At 36.0% G+C, this 17,587-nt stretch overlaps 1 protein-coding gene across 2 annotated transcripts; it reads right to left on the bottom strand.

Moving 5' to 3' along the window:
- Positions 1 to 1,312: 1,312 nt before the first annotated feature.
- LOC125215853 (protein argonaute 4-like) lies at positions 1,313 to 7,577 on the bottom strand. Of its 2 annotated transcripts, none has more exons than XM_089067338.1 (22): positions 7,393 to 7,577; positions 6,071 to 6,279; positions 5,781 to 5,986; positions 5,478 to 5,702; positions 5,266 to 5,402; positions 5,102 to 5,199; positions 4,936 to 5,033; positions 4,703 to 4,856; positions 4,512 to 4,628; positions 4,317 to 4,424; positions 4,070 to 4,132; positions 3,880 to 3,993; positions 3,640 to 3,805; positions 3,446 to 3,556; positions 3,215 to 3,357; positions 2,932 to 3,125; positions 2,730 to 2,793; positions 2,531 to 2,642; positions 2,372 to 2,445; positions 2,205 to 2,299; positions 2,057 to 2,088; positions 1,313 to 1,791 (listed from the first exon to the last, which is right to left on the bottom strand). In XM_089067338.1, exons 2-22 carry the CDS (start codon positions 6,266 to 6,268, stop codon positions 1,625 to 1,627), a joined length of 2,676 nt encoding a protein of 891 aa, XP_088923464.1. In that variant the 5' UTR covers positions 6,269 to 6,279; positions 7,393 to 7,577; the 3' UTR covers positions 1,313 to 1,624. The 2 variants fall into 2 exon arrangements, with proteins under 2 accessions (XP_088923464.1, XP_088923463.1); XM_089067337.1 differs by having other exon boundaries at positions 7,406 to 7,577.
- Between the last annotated feature and the right edge of the window lie 10,010 nt (positions 7,578 to 17,587).

Raw genomic sequence — 17,587 nt, 5'->3', positions numbered from 1 at the left:
AAAGTATTGGATGAATTAGGATTTGACCATCTATCATGATTTTTTCTATTTTCGGTCATACGATATAATGTAGATGCATTTTCTTTGTGTAGCAGTACTAGGTTAGGATCGCATTACGAATTTTCCGTTTTTCCCGAATTAGTTAATTTTAATATAGATATAATAACTATACTACATATTTTATTCGGTTCAGTGCTTTTCATTCTCACAATTAAAAAGTGGTTTTTAGTTTTTACGTTGATAGTACTAGAAATATTTAATAAACCAATTAACACAAACTGAATCCAAAAACGGTAAAGAAATTCCAATCTAATCCGGATAATCAGATTAAATTCAATTATTCCCGTATAATTTGATCATTCTTAAAGTCAACAATGGTTTAAGGGAAAATTAATACTATATGATACAATGGATTATGATGATTGGGGAAGAGTAGTAGTTTAGTAGTGTAATATGAGGTGGTTAGACACGGATTTGATTTGAATAATGCATTTGTATTTGTTTTTTGAATGTTATGCAAAATGTCCACAAGGAAATGTACAAAGTAGAAAATAGCTGAGAATAAAGGGACAAATAAGAAATATTCTTTCCTCACAAGTTGAGATTCTTTTTGTTAATCTTGGAGTTTGTAAGACTGATTTATTTAGTAAAATCTTGGGATTAAGATTAGCACTTTCTTCCATTTGGATCATAGAATTGGCTTTACTATTTATTCTATGGAGTATCATTTTTCGAAAGGATAGACTTGTGCGTTGACATCATAATTGGGTACTACATTTAAGTAGTACTCCTATGTTTTTCACTTTTACTGGTGGGCGTATTATTTTTTAGGAGAAAGAAAGCACTTAAAATTGTAAATTCTTGGCAGCTGATTTTAATCTGTGTCTTTATAGTTATAGACAAAATAATGCCCTTACCACGGTTTTCATCCAGTAATTTTGTGACACTTGGAATACTATGTTGGTTCGTCAAATTATATATTGGAATGGTCACTGAGAATTGAGAAACCATCAAATATACAAAAAAGAGTAAAAAGTCAGTTTGGGAAAAATAGAATACAGTAGAGAAATTTAAACTAAATAAACTAGGTGTAAATTTTCGAAAATGAGTGAGAGTGCCGTTATAGAATGAGTATGAACTGAGAATGCTTAGTTTTCTCTACCAAACATTGATAACCCAACCTAATAAAATTGCAAACTGCATTCGAATCTAAAATTTCCGAAATTCTTTCAGTAGTATGATTTCATACAACATAAAGCCAAAATATATTTTCCTCATCAATTTATCTGCAGAAGTACGTGGAAAAGATTACTAAATCATAACATTCCATAAAATCCCATCATAAAGATTAATAACTATAGCAATCCACAAAAGTAGTCATTCACTCTACTACAAACCGAAATAACACAATAAATAGCAGGCACTCCTGCTATATGGTCAGCCAACTCCAATGGCAGACGAGCAAATATTCGACTTGACAAAATCATTGCAGCAAATTTTATGCTCAAAATAAAGGCCAAAATAGATCATGTAAGCGCCAAAACTGGAGTATTTAAGTTAGCAGAGAGTTGTGAAACTCATAGTTTTCATTCTAGTGGTTAAGTGCATGAGGCCTTTCAATTACTCAGCAGAAGAACATGGAGCTGCGGACTTTCTCCTCCAGGACTGGAAGCTCAGGCACAGTAGGGCCCCCGCCACCACTGTGGCTCGATGACTTGTCCGACAAGTCTTCAAACTTCAGGAACTGAGACATCTGAGCCGCAGCAAGATGAGCATAGCATATAGGAGCCACTGCACCAAATGAAAGATCAAACATCAGAGATGATGAAACAACAATGAGGGGGAAAGCATTATCTAGCTGTTGTAGGATCATTTGCTCCTAGAATTTCACATTGTTTGATTGAGATAATTGTGCATAAAATCTTATGTTCTTAGAAGCTGTTTTGAATAGGGAGTATTAGTTTTCAGACCTCTTGAATTGATCTAGACAGTTAATAATGACTCTTTAAATATACATATAACTGAATTTTGCTGCACATTATTTAACTGAAATTACCTATTGATATGGCTGTAGTGCTTCTCTGGTACCTGCAAGAAATGTAATGATCTTTCATGTTACTAAATGTATGATTAGAAATTCTAAAACATAAAAGCAGAAACGAAGGCTTTTCTATGGCTGCAAGAGATTAGGGATATGTTCTTACACATAGGACAAGGAGAGCACAAACTCCTGAAAATCATCAGGAGAGTAGCCGAGCTCATCGTAGAGAACATGATAGTGTGTGGGCCGGGTTGTTCCCTATACATCAGTAATCAAAAACTCAGATAACGTGCTAGCTGTATCCAGTAAAGATGTGTTTTAGGAACTCACAATCATTCCAGCATGAGCACACATATAGAAATCATTGTTTCTAGGATGGCATATTCCATTGTCAATCACCGTCCCTATGAGAATGGAATAGAGATAATAAGTATATAAAACAAGCTATGTTTCAGTTTATGTATGACTTGTTGAGAGAGAGAGAGAGACCTGGAGGGACATTGTCAGGAGAGTTGGCTTGGAAGATCTTGGTATGGTGGTTCTTTTGTGCCACAACCAGCATGAACTTGGGTTCCCATTTCTCATCTCTAAACTTGCAAGCCTAAATAACAATCAACAGCAACCAATTTTCTATATTATCCATGTTGAAACTAAAATGATTCAAATGTTTAGAAGGTAAAAGATAGACCTGGATAATCTGCTCCAGCTCAATGTTTAGGACTTGGTTGAACTGGGACTCGCTCACTCCATCCCTGACATAGCATAATTTCAAATGCCAAGATTAAGATCAGTTTAACTATATGTCAAGATAATGAATGCATTTAAATAATGATAAACAGAAAAAACAACATGATGTATAGATATTGCAAGTGATCAGTAGTTGATATTACCTGAAAATGATTATTTGTTCTGGTCTACGCCCACAGCTCTCATAGAAATCGTTCAGTAGCTCCCTGAAAATGCCTGCATCTTCAGTTGCAGAAGTTGGCTTGAACAGACACTCGATCATCTCAGATCTTGGCGGTTGAGTACGGACTGCTGCCCGGTATTTGGATATCAAAGGCCATTTCCTCGAACTAACAACCTAATTATGCAGCAGCCAAAGAAAATAAACACCAAATATAATACCTAGTCTTTCTTTTTCATAAACAATGATGATTTGAGATTTAATACCGCAGCAACAGAGGGGACATCTCGGCCAGGTGAACCATGGGAAACATCCATTCCTATGATAATGGTGGGTTTGCTATAAACCAGGGGTAGTGGCCTTGGTGGAGCGTTTTCTGTAGTTAAGATAGAATTCAGGCCACCAAGCTGTTGAAGGACAAGGCAAGAGTGAGCTAAACTTGTAGTCAACCAAGTGGTCTAAAAAATAGATGTGGAGAAGTGAAACAACACTTTCCTTGGCATTGATCTTCAGCAGCAAATTGGTCAAGTACTGGTCATTGATGCGTGTTGGCGCAATGCATTGAGTCACCACACCAAGTTCAGAAAGATTCCTCTTCTTCCAAGGGCCTTTAACATCATTTAAGAAACAAGAATTCAGTCAACAAAATAGAATTTACTTACAGAAAAGTAAGAATATTTCCAATCTTTACCATAGAGATCAGAGTTTTTCTTCTCTGGCAGAATGCAGAGAAGAAACTGAGGGGGGCCTGGAAGTTTCGTCTTGACCAAGCCAATCATATCATCAACCCGGATAGGAGAAGGGCTTCGCCTTGACTGTGCCATCTCTTCGATCATTACATAAGGATCATGTATGATCTACAGTAAGAAAAGTATTGTCAAGTGAGAAAAATAATTGGTAAGCTTCCATGAAATTCTAACCCAATACTCACTATTCCTTTCATGTTTCCACATCTGATCAAGTCTTTGCACAAGTTGTGCATATTGCACCGAGCAGAGAAGTTAACAACAGCCCATCTTTCAATTTTGACAGGCTCAACCAGTTTCTGCCAAACAAAACTTGAGATTCAGAGCTAGCTCTCATACAACTTTGTCAACATTTTTAAAAGAATCATTCTATACCTTCTGGTTGAAGTTCCACCTTCCGTTACGTGGCGCAAAGTCCTCTCCATTGCCAACTCTCAGCTGTGATAGAAAAAATAGATGAGCTGTTAAATCTCCATTGCTTCACAAGGCAGATAGAAAAGAAAGTAGTAAGATCTTAATTGTCAACTCTTAACTCTGATTGAACAGAAGTACTGTATCAAAGAATAGTGTATCTTGTGCAATTGAAACAGGAAAATTCAATCTCAGTAGTTGCATCAAATACCTTAGGTGGTGCCAAGACACGGCCCTGAATGCGAGTAAATTCAGTGCTGATTGTAACTCCAGCCGATTGAAGAAGAGGATCAGCGGCATAGTTGCTTTTCGACAGGCCCTACAAAATGCAGCTACCAATTGTTACAATGCTAAACATAAAATTGAGAGGACATCATCACTAGGAGAAATTAGATGAAGAACTCACGTTTTTCAAGGCATTCATCCTCTCATGAGGCTTTTGTCTAGACTTTTCTACAAGTGCAGCTCTCTGAAAATTTGACAAAGCCTTTGTATACCGTTGAAGGGATACCAAGGAGCATAGCTATAGGAAGAAAAGGAAACTTGGATCATTATTTTCACACCAAGAATATAAATTCAGCTGCACCAAGTACAAACCTCAACAGGAATGTAAGTGGGACGCTTTGGTTTCCCCACATTCAGGCATGGCATATCTCCTGAATACTTCAACTGGATATTGCGCTCATTGAGAAAATAGTCATATACAGTGATCTCCACTTCTCGTCCTTCACTTCTTTGTTTCAGTGAGAACCTAAACAATAAAATCATGGGACGAATGTGAGATTACTTCTTTGAACAGAGCATGTAGCTTAAAAGATACACCATCTTACGTTTGCTCCTTGCACACGAAGTCACTCAAGCCGCTGATCTTGAATTCCCTATTCGAATTAGTTGCCCGGACCCTCAGATTCTTCAGTGCCCTCTTGGCCTATTTTTTAACAGGTAAGAAATTTACAAGAATGTACAAAGCAACAGCGTAAGCAGTTTTTGCATTACCTTAACCCAATCAATGCGTGAGGGATTATCAATATTTTGATTGAAGAGGAGAAAATCTATCACTGGTCCAGGCCTAACGATCATGGTGGTTGATACATCTGCAACGGAACAATGTTTTCAGATATTTAAAATGGAAATACAACACTCATAACAGGACTGCTTACCCATATTCAAGGAAAGACCTCCTTGTGTTGCTCTAAAACTAGAATGGAAACCCCGGCAACCGAAGACACCACCTCCCAAGTCCACGTAGTTTCTATCATCATTGTGGAAGAAGGACTGACGCACTAGAAGGCACCCCCTGCACAGAGTGTAAAAGAGTTTGAGTAACTTGAATCACAGATAAAGAGAAGGAATACACAATCAAGATACTCACTGTTGAGCAGCATTCTGTCTCAGAATGATATCTAGCACTCTCACAGATTCTTGAAAGTGCTCAGAATCTTGCCCCCGAAGTGCATTGGGAATGGCTTGCATTGGGATCTTTGCAGCATAGCTTATTGCCACATTGTAAGTCTTTGAACGAGGCTGCTTACGTAGACGTTTTCTATCAAGGTCAGTAGGGCTACCATCAGCTTCGGGGCTTCCTCTCCCAGTGCTCCTGTAATTGACAGAAGATCAGCTTTAGCCTAAGAACTCGAGTAGCTCAAAGAAATCACATTAGCAAAATATTACACACCTATTTGAGGAAACTTCATCCAAAATCACAGTGAACTCCAGTTTGTTTTGAGGCAAAGGACCAATAGTGAACAAGCTCTTCTCACCATCATATGCACACTTTTTCCCATCCAGCTCAACAACATATGTTTCATGAAGTTTTTCTAGTATCTTTCTCCCAATTCCTTTTGCATCAACAGGGTTACCATCTTCATACTTGATCGAGACCTGCATCATGGATATAGGAAGCATATTTAAGATTGTTCCCAATAATAATAACAAAGGGAGAATTGATCAGAAAGAATAAATTACACTGTAGTGATAGAAGTAGCCCTCACTCTTGGCTACAGTAACCTTAAAATGGTTAACCAAGAGTGGGATGCTTTGCCCTCTGGTGGCAACTCCAGGCCTAGACATGGGAACCCTTTTCCCAATAGCTACTTTCTGTGGCACAACATTGGGTGGGACCACAGGGGGAGGGGGAGGTAGCATCTCTGGTGTACCTTCCATATATCTTCTCACTGATTATAGAGGTAAAGATCCACAGTTAATAGATGTATATAAATAATAGGACTCGTTGCAACCATTAATGCAAACTCAAATCAGCCTTGTACTAGTTAAAATTACTTACTACATTCAACATATCACATCACAGCAAATCTGAATCGGACACGTATAGCACATAGACTCAATCATTTTTCATGCAAATAGAATAAAACTACACTTGAATATACATACTGCCTTGTCTTTGGACTCTCAAAAACTCTTAGTTTTTTTGAACTTTAGCCTTTACCCAGAAGATAACAAGAAAATTTCTTCAGTCAAAAGAGAGAAACAGAAAAGAAAACCAGAAGAGAGAGAAACATGCCTGAAATAGGAAAAAAGGAATAAAAAACGTAAAGACTGTCATGGAGACGACGGGTTTACAGAAACTAAAAATAGTACGTGAAATACAGTTGCTATATCAAGGCCAAAAAAACAAAATATCTACGACAGAGAAAACACCAATCCACAAGATATGTAACCATAAACAGCCATTCCCGTTGCAAAATAATGGAAAAGAAGCTATTCCGCTTCAAAATTCACTCTCATGTTCACTTCAAACGACGAATAACAACACACACATAAAATTAAAAAATAAAATATAAAAAACTCTTCCAGTTCAAAAATCACGACGACGAAAGGAAAAAATACAGATCCAAACATAATATACCGAAGAACGAACCAAAACTTACAAACCCAGGCAAAATACACGCACACACACGTAAATCCACAGGAAAAAAAACATGAAATCGCATGAAACAAAATTTGCAGTGCATAAATGACGACGACGAAAGGCAAAATACAGATCAGAACATCATCTACCGAAGAACGAACCAAAACTAACAAACCTAGGCAAAATACACGCACGCACACGTAAATCCACAGAAAAAAAAAAAAACATGAAATCGCATGAAACGAAATTTGCAGTGCATAAATGACGACGACGAAAAGGAAAAATACAGATCCACACGTCATACACCGAAGCAAAAACCAAAACTAACAAACCGATGGAAAAAAAATTGTACTCCATAAATACATGTATAATCACAGCAAAAAACATGAAAAATCATGAGGAAGAAGGAGGAAGCTACGAATTCTTCTGACGTTAGAGTTCAGGAGCGAGTGCCCTAGAAAGCAGGAACTACAGAATTTTGTGTCGGAGTTATTTGCGTGGTTTCGTGTCTAAGAAGAAGAGAGGCTGTGTATATTTTGGTGAGCTTAGAGAGAGAGGCTATATTCTCGCTCTTCTGTCTCTCTCACTATATATCTCTTCTCTTGGTTTTCTCTGTCATCAAAATCTCTATAGCAGATACAAATATCGTAAACCTAATTAATAAACTGTACGACAGGGGTAGATTCGTCTTTTACCTTCACGGCTTATAAATTTTTGTCTAATTTTTGGAGACTCAAGGATCATAAATTGTAAAATTATTTTAAAATATAATTCTATATATTGTTGTTTATCGCATCATAAAAGAAAGGAATTTTATTTTTAAAGCACTTAGTCTTGTGACGAAAATGCACCCACATACATGGTCGTTGCCACGTTATGAAATTACAGTTATAGGAGACGGAATTTTATTTTTAAAGCACTTAGTCTTGTTAAAAAAATTGCAACCGATTAGTTATATTGAGCATAGAGTGATCAAAGTCCATAAGTATTAATTACTAGTACTACTTTTGTTCATAAAGTGTTTGATTAATGCACAGATATCATTAATATTACCAGATGTGACGATTCATTTGTTAATTTGGCAAAAAAATTAAAGCTCAGGGAATGTGGAAATTCAGCGTCACTACTAACTACTCCTAGTAACGTTTGCATGAAATATGTAAGATAATGCTCCTTTTGTTTAATTATAGTGACTCGCTTAATTTAGACAACATAAATAAAATATAAACCTTTATTTTCTGAAACAATGTTTAAGAATAAATTAGAGTAATGTCTTAGGAATAAATTAAAATCCAAAGATATGTCACTGTCACATACCGTCTCCTATTAATCGGGCCTGGCCCAAATATACTTTTAAAGTCCAGCCTGCTTGGCCATGGGCCTAAAATTAGAATATTAAAGTCCAAATAGTCACTGTGAATGGTGATGATATAAAGGAAATGATGGCTAAAGTCATTTTATTACGTTTTTTTTCAATTTATTCGAATTTTTAAACGAATAATAGAGTATTGGGATGTCAAAAATACCAATAACGATAAATTTTCTAAATGAATGGACGGCTATATAAACTTTGGTCTTTATATTGGTTTTTAAGATACATTACTAGAAATATACTAATAAATAAATTCTATCCTTTATTCCTAAATGGATTCACCACTATATATATAGATGTATTAAAATCATAACCAAATCTTATTACATGACGAATTAGCATTTTAAAACCAATATATTTGAAGTTCTAATTATTATAAATAAGATACACGGTAGTATTTAGTTAATTTTAAAATTAAAAGCATAATTATATACATGTGATTAAAGGGAATGTTGGATGAAGAAACACCAAAACCACTCTAGAATGATGATCATCGATTTTAGAAATCAAATAACCAAATCTTTTATAGCTAAATGCACATTTAGCAAACAAATGAATATAAAATAAATCATAGTTATGCTTACTAAGTGATATGAATCTTACTCCCATAGACTTGATGATAGCTATCGCGTTCTCTTCGAGCTGGTTCCTTCGATTCAATCTTTGATCTTTTAACCATTTTCAATATAGTAGTTTGACTTGTGTATGGACAAGAAATTTTTTAAAGAGTTGAGAGATTTTACTCCACCAAAATGACCGTTTATATAGACAAATTAAAATGGATTTCAAAATCAGATAATTAAATATATTGTTGATTTAAATCATAACTTTTGGTCAGTCCTATAACACCTCTTATTCAAGAAAATAAATACGTAATCGAATAAGTGACATAACGTTTCAGTATACCACTACAAAAAATGCGCTCATTTGCTAGCACCATTGTGCTCGCAAACCGCTTACAATTGTGCTAGCAACAGCTCATTTTGCTAGCACTTTTCGAGCACTTCGTGTGCTAGATATACCGCTCGTCGCAAACTTGTGACGACTTTTGCGAGCACCATTCGTTTGCGAGCACCATTGTGCTAGAAAGAAGGCGAAGTCCAGGCCTGCTACATTGTGCTCGCAAATTTGCGAGTGCCTCCATTGTGCTCGCAAAGTTGTGAGTGCCTCCATTGTGCTAGAAATTTGGGGAAACCTTCATTGTGCTAGCAAAGTTGTGAGTGTCTCCATTGTGCTAGAAAATTTGCAGAAACCTTCAAGGTGCTAGCAAATGTGCTGATCTGCATTTAGGAATTTTGACTTGTTTGCTAGCACTTTTTGTGCTAGCAATCAGTATTTTATTATAAATTCTAATATTATTTTTTTTACAAATTATTACCTGGATAATGTATTAAATAAAACATAATAAAATGAAATAAAAAGTAACAAAAGTCAGAAGTTTCATAAAAGTAATAATATTGTCTCACACTATAATTTATAAGACTAAACCTATTTTTCACTTCTCATTTGCTTAACTTGTTCACTAAGGTTCATCATTTGTTGTAACATCCTCTCATTCTTTCTCTCAAAATCCGAGCGCATCTCCTTATTTTGTCTCACTAATTCGGCATGTTTCGCCGCATTTTTCCTTTCTATATCAGCCACCAACGCCTCATGTTTCTTCTCCAAGTCCTCGACCGACGCCTCATATTTTTTCTCCATGTCCTCGCGCACCTCGATAGTGACTTGCTCTCGCATTGCTTGTACCTGTCGCTGGACCTCTTCCGCGCTAACTCCAACTGAGCCACCAGTGGACGAACTGCCAGCATTAGGGAAATAGATTCTTGTTGCTTGTCCGGCTCCAGAAATTTGATTTCTCTTGTTTAGCTTTCCAAACAGCTCAAAGTAAATGACATCTAAATCTGGAACTTCTATCCCGTTGGCTCGTAATTCAGCTGCCCTTGCACTAACTTTCTCCTTTAAACAAGCAAAGACATAGTAGTAAGTATCCCGTTAGAATTCTGTCTGTGTGCATTGGTTACCACTATATATGTATCACTAGGTACATGTGATATGAGAAAACAATAATGGAAGAGAAATAAATAAAGAATATCATGGAATATGATAAATTCATGTTAAGTAAAGTAGGTTGAGTTTGACATTGAAGGGAGTGAAGCATCATGATCAAAGCAAAGGGGCAGGGAATAATACAAATTGAATTAACTTAGAAGAATGTAGGTGTAGCACATTGTGAAACAAATGGACCACAATCACAGATCACATGAATCACGAGATACCACATCTCGTCTGCCACAAAACAAGAACTATATTACTATATTTATGAAGGTGCGCATATAGATAACATATAGTAGTATTTGTAGAATATCTCAAGATCACAAATCACAACAAAACAATGCTGGAAATAGAGTTAGATGAATTCACCAAACTTACAAAGTAGAGGAACAAGAAAATGAAATAAGTAGAGGAACAAGAAAATGAAATAAGGTGAAAGAGAGAAGATCCTCTGTTTTTCTGGGGAAGAAATGCTTCAAACTTGCAGAAAAGGGCAGCCATCAAAAGTTCATCAAAGCTTTTAAATTTGTGTGCAAAACCAACAAGCTTACTGTAAGGGTTGATGGCCACCTATATATAGTACTAATAGGATAGAGTGTGCTAATAATTTTATTCCTTCGTTTTGCTGCAAAAGAAAAGCTTCTAAGTTGCAGAAAAGGGTAGCCAACTAAAACTAAAACAACAAAAAAAAATCGAGTATATCTTCATTCCATAAGTAAGAGTGAAATGGCAATAACAAAAACAACTGCCTTGGTTTTTCAAAAATTGCATAGAATCAACCATAGAAGCATAGCATAGATGCAAGGCAGTTTCCATTTTCTTCATTTAAGTTGTAGACAAATAATTAGTATGCAAATTAATATGAAATTACCATTGTTTCAATGGCGCGCTGCGAACACAACACTCCTTCTTCTGAATCTTTGCCTTTTAGCGTGTGAGTTCTTTTATAGGCTTCTATAAATTTAGGACATATCCCGTTGTTCTCTTTGGTCTGCAAAGAATATTCAAAAAGTTAAAAATAATTACAAACGGTAAGTGTAAACAAGTTAAATGCAATATTTACCATTCTTTCTACCGTCACTTCAAATGAAACAGATCCATTAGCATGTGTGGGCGGGGCCTTTTCATACCCTTGTTTGCGGTTTTCTGAGCATTTCTCGGCAACCTTGACATGCTTAGGATCCTTCCATGCATTAGAGTAAGCCTTCCATAAGGCTTCAGTGAAATAAGGGGGTTTTTTTTTCTTATTTTTTAATTTGTTTATATGATCACCGTATTTGCCCCTGCATCTTTTACCAAAAGCAACTTTGACGAAGTCTTGATTATATTTCTCAGTGTTAGCATGGTTCTGTAAAATAAAAAAAAAAAGAAAAGAAAAAAGTTAGAACCTTGACCATTCTAGGCTACAGTTACATCAAGAAATCCTAGGATACATCAGAATATAAGTAAAACCTTGACCATTCTTTATGCTAATGGTTTATACAATTACCTGAAATTCCAGCCAATATGTTTTAACGTCTTCGTCAGTAAGTTTGCTTTGATAGAACGCATTTGGGAGTACTATATTCTGAAAACAATCGTGTAATAAATTTGCCACAACTCTCGAAGGGATCAAACTGCAAATCACTATTGGTTTAGTAACTTCAAAAAATTATAAAAAATGTATAAAATTAGCTAACCACTTACTCTCCATCCCTGAGCTGTATGTATACACGACCCTCTTGATCATGTGTAGGTGAAGCATGATCCCTCATTGTATTATTTCTCTCCCCTTCTTCCCCTTCGACATTATTTTCTTCCTCATCATCATCAAATAAATTCAATGGGGTTTGAGGCCCTGCGTCCTGTAGCTCAACATCGAAAAGACCCAACGTTTCATGTAGTTGAGTCGTGTTCCCTACCCGAGCTGGAGGGCCAATGGGGGCTGAGGCTTTGCGTCCTGTAAATCCTCCACGGGGCATTTTCACCACTAACACACCTACAAGATAGAAAAATCTGAATCCACATTTCAATTACAAGCAACGAGTAAGTTTGATCAAGTTCATCAGGTTACCATCAAGGTAAAAAGTAATCTGTATCATGAGAGTATGTTTCTCTCAAACCAAGACAGAATATCAATCATCTAATAAATCACACCAATCAAAATTTTTAGATCCACATATTCCAGTTAAAGTATAACAAGCAGATTTGTAGAAGAGGTTCACCTGATGAGTAAATTTAATTAAGGTTATAGGTTAATATGATTTGTAGAAGTGGTTATCTGAGGAGCAGTTTGTAAGACAGGTTCAAAATGAAATCTCCCCTTATAACTAAAATCAGTGAGCTCATAAGCCAAATCTCCCCATTAAAGCAACATACTTTTGGCCACTAACATCTTCATGGCTGTATTAACTATAACAGGTTGGTTACCTGTATTTGTCTTTTAAACTGGAGAGGGAGCCGATGATGCAACCGGGCTGAGGGTGCAGATATAAGAACTGCTCCACTGCAGGCTATGGGCTATCTTCTTTGGCAGACAAACTCAACTTAGAATATGTGCTGCCAAGTAAATACAATGGATGAGTTAACTTTAGTTATACTATCTCTAGGCTCTCCATTGAAAAATGATAATATGTGTACATCGAGCTATCAAATACTAGTGGAAAAACTGACATACGAGAAGTGATTCATGGGCATGAAAAGAATCACTTTCCCTGCTCTAATTATGCAAAATAAGACATTTTAGCCTATCCTAATAACTAAACAAGAAGGCAGAATGCAGAGCTGCTAAAAATATAAACAAGAAGTCACACATTTAATTAAGATCACATAATCACCACAGTCATCCACCCTAGGAAGGAAATTTATTCCTTTCCATGATTAATTTCGTGTCAATGGGCGAAATAAACTAGAAAAGTTAAGCTCCAACCTTAAACAAGATGCTAAATCATACATCTGCCATCATTCAACTTACAAAGCCACCAAACCAATACAAACAAACAATGCTACCTGGGAATATGGCCAACACCTTTTATAAGATATGTATGACCTACAACCGATGATGCAACCGGGCTGAGGGTGCAGATGTAAGAACTGCTCCCTGCAGGCTGTGGGCTATCTTCTTTGGCAAACAAACTCAACTCAGAATATGTGCTGCCAAGCAAATGCAATGGATGAGTTAACTTTAGCAAAACTCAGATGATATATCATTTTCATATTAAAGATTCAATGTCAAATTCTATAAACCTACACCAAATCATGTTATTTGTTATTTTCGAGTCTCATCATCATCGCACAAACATTAGCAAGCTTTCAAGAGTTGCAAGCTGTAGGAATAAGTATATTCATCGTATTAGCATACCTTAAAACATATTTTTGCATACATAAATAGTTACTATATTCCATCAATTTATCAGATTTAACTTTCTGTTTCTCAGCAAGCATACTTTAGATTAGAAATAGGACCAAGAAATAGGAGCGATCAGAACGCAGATACACAAACGTCTAGAGCACGTGAAGTGATAATTACCACTCCACTGCAAGCCCCAGAGAGAAACGATCGATCCTTCTTACCTGCAAAATCAGTAATCATCCAAAACAAAATTAGAAATCCGAGAAAATACAAATACACAAAATTGATGCATAAGCTCTAAATCAAACACAGACATGCTTTATGTGAATATGAAAGCAAAGAAAAATGAAAACTCGAGCGGCTAAAATCTATCGATAATTCCATTCGTGTTAATTTGTGGAGTAAGGAATGCTTTAAGCATCACATATTACTACTAGTTTATAAGCAACAATAAGAATCAGTGGCAGTGTGCTCTTTCTACATAACTTTTGGTATTGGATCTCACGTTCCACCAACTTTATCTAACTTGCTAAGTTTCGGCCAAACAAACCTTCTTCTAAACCCCAAAATGAACCATACTTAAGAAGTCAATAATATCCAACGTTTTGCACTCTAAACCAGGATAATTAAAAGGAAATCAATCCCCAAATAACATCCTTTATATGAAATACCTGTCTAAATTCTCATGGCACACAGAAAGAGAACAAAAATACCATATCTAAGAAAAAGTACATTTCGATGAAGAGATTACATATGGAGCCATAAATCGGCATAGACTTGGCAAGTTGAGCTTTAGTCGACGCCATTTTTCACACAGAAACACGCAATCAGAGGTAAAGGAGATGATTAAAATTGAAACAGTAAAATTGAAACAAGTAAAATTGAAAAAGTAAAATTAAACACCTAAGTATGCAAATCAGTCCGATGATTAAAACAATAGCATGCATTGCTAGATGAACTAAAATATAACATTCATTGCTCAACTGTGATACAATAGAACAGATAAAATTTCAGAAAAAAAAGGAAGAGGAAAACATAGCTGTTGGATTTTTAGCGATCTTACTTCTAGCGATCTTCACTGAAATTTGTTGTTCCTGAATTTGAGAGAGAGAGAGACTGGCTGGTGGTTGGCGTCGGAGAGAATTGGTCGGCGGCTGATCGGTGGCTGGAGGCTGGAGGTTGTGCTCACAGGCGGCGAGAATTTAGGTCGGTTCTACAAAAGTGAAAAGTGAAAAGTGATTAAGTGAGAATTAGCTAATTGTAGTTTGATCCTAATTCATCTAAATCTGCCGGCAATTATTTTATAATTTTAGAAATGGTGAAAAATTAGATTATAGATAACTTATTTAATAAATATGTTTTCGTCACAGTGGCCAAAATTACCACTTCCAAAGCTTCCTTATAATTAAGTACCTATCACCTAAAGTTCAGATAGGATTAATTAAATTGAATATGTTATAGAAGTCATAAATTTAATCTTAACAATACTAGTACTACAAAATTTTCGAATAAGTGACCAAACATATTTACAAAGAAATGTGACTCATGCAAATTGCAATTCACGAATTATAATTTCATAACTATAAAAATGTATAAAAAATTATAAAAGATAATCCTAATTCATCTTTCTATCAATGAAAATTAGTGATTAAGTGATTAAGCGTCAAATTAATATCTCTATAAATGAGAATTAGGACCATTCATCTTTTTCTAATACACAAAGTCTACATCCCTAATTAAAATCAGATCATATAGATGTCATATCCCTAAATAAAAAATGATGGGTTAAATTCAACAAAGCAACAAATATTAACCAAAATTACCAAATTATTCATAAAATCACAAACCTCTCTTAAAATTGGAATCGTCACTCCTCCTCATCATCATCATCATAATCAACATAATTATCATCATCTTCTTCTTCTTCTTCTTCTTCTTCTTCTTCTTCTTCTTCTTCTTCTTCTTCTTCTTCTTCTTCTTCTTCTTCTTCTTCATCTACAACCTCTCTTAAAATTGGAATCATTGCACCACTAGGATCACGATGTGAAAGATCGATGAATTGCACATCATCAGAAATTTCGTGAACTTCCACTTCATCTTCTTGGAAAGCCGTATCTTCTTCTGCCTCTTTCATGGTGGTGTAACTAGAATCAAATTTCTTTGCTCGAACCTTGAACACTGCTCGCCAGTTCGCTTTGTCTTTTTTCTTGCTTGGAAAAGGTACAAAATAAACTTGAGATGCTTGTTTGGCTAAGACGAAGGGATCATATTTCGGGTACTCTTTCATAATATTCACTTCTGTAATTTTGTACTTCGGATGAATAATTGTACCACCGCGTGGAGGTGGAGCCGGATTATACCATACACAATTGAATAAGACAACTTTCTTTATTGGTCTCGCACGGTATTCCACCTCCACAACTTCTTTTAAAATGCCGTAGAAGTCATCCTCGTCATAGCTGTAATTCGACCCTCTGATGCACACCCCACTGTTGACGGTGGATTTGCTCTTTCCATAAGAGTCCGTGTGGAATTTATATCCATTGACAACACAAGCATTATAACTCGTCACCCGGATCAATGGTCCCTGTGATAAATAGTACATATGACTATCGCGAGGCAAGTTATTTTGGCCCTGTATACCGAACACTTAGTAGTGAGTAAATTAACATCTTTTTGACAATTTAACATGTACAAAATAAAATATATAGAATACTTACATATTCATTAAACCATGATGCATAGTGATTTTCTAATTCTTGATCTATCTGGGGCAGTGTTATTCCTGGAAAACACTCGCGCAATTGCTCAACGAACATGCTGTTATATTAAAAAATCATTAACTAAGTAGTATATAGGTAGTTCAATAATTGATAATTAAGGAAATTAAACTTACAGCTCAAACTCCTTTGCTTCCTGTGTATTAAGCAATATGTAAGTATGTGCAGCTTTGTACTCGATTTCTGACAAGAATCGTGTCCGTCCCTTTCCAACACATCTGGTATCATACGTAAAAATTTGAAGCACATCTTTAGGGTGAGTAGATCCCCCTCCGTCGTCATTACGAGGAACATCTCTACTGCGGCAACGGACATGTGACTCGAAGTAATGAGTGCAAAAATGAGATGATTCCTCAGCCAAATATGCATTACATATCGATGCTTCCACAGCAGCCTTATTCTTTACATTCAACTTCAACCTGCGCATATACCGTTCAAACGGATACATCCATCGGAAATGCACCGGTCCTGCGATCAATGCCTCATATGCTAAGTGGACCGGAAGATGCTCCATGGAGTCAAAAAAAGATGGGGGAAATATCATCTCGAGCTTGCATAAGGTAACTACAATCGACTCACTGTACTTTGCCATATCAACATCTCTTATCACTGTAGCAGTGAGATCTCTAAAGAAATTGCTCAACTCTGTCAGAGGTTCCCATACAGCGTGTGGAAGTAACTCACGAAGTCCAATCGGTAGCAATCTTTGCATAAACACATGACAATCGTGGCTTTTCATACCATACAACTTGTGTTTCTTCATATCAATGCATCTTGACAGGTTAGAAACATAACCATCCGGGAATTTCAAAATGTTGAGCCACTTGAGCAATAATTTCATGCTTTCTTTGTCAAGTGTGAAATTTGCCTTATGATATTTCCCGTCATATGGCCAAAGTTCGGGTCGTATCCCAAGCTCTTCCAAATCTCTTCTTGCATTAGGATTATCTTTTGTCTTGCCTTCCACATTCATGATGGTATTGAAGATATTGTCAAAAACATTTTTTTCTATGTGCATGACATCTAGATTATGACGAATCAAATTTGTCTTCCAATATGGAAGATCCCAAAATATGCT

Source organism: Salvia hispanica, chromosome 3 (assembly GCF_029641045.1).
Source record: "Salvia hispanica isolate PSC_SH4W2 chromosome 3, Shi_PSC_v1, whole genome shotgun sequence".
Classification (NCBI taxonomy): domain Eukaryota; kingdom Viridiplantae; phylum Streptophyta; class Magnoliopsida; order Lamiales; family Lamiaceae; genus Salvia; species Salvia hispanica.
This window is presented reverse-complemented; position numbering and strand designations above follow the sequence as displayed.

Excerpts from the sequence above, each read along its gene's own strand:
- LOC125215853 (XM_089067338.1), bottom strand. The coding sequence starts at position 6,268 with ATGGAAGGTACACCAGAGATGCTACCTCCCCCTCCCCCTGTGGTCCCA. Across the intron at positions 2,089-2,204 it reads GTGCTCTCCTTGTCCTATGT|GTACCAGAGAAGCACTACAG; the intron begins GTAAGAACATAT and ends CATTTCTTGCAG. Across the intron at positions 1,792-2,056 it reads CACTACAGCCATATCAATAG|TGGCTCCTATATGCTATGCT; the intron begins GTAATTTCAGTT and ends CATTTGGTGCAG.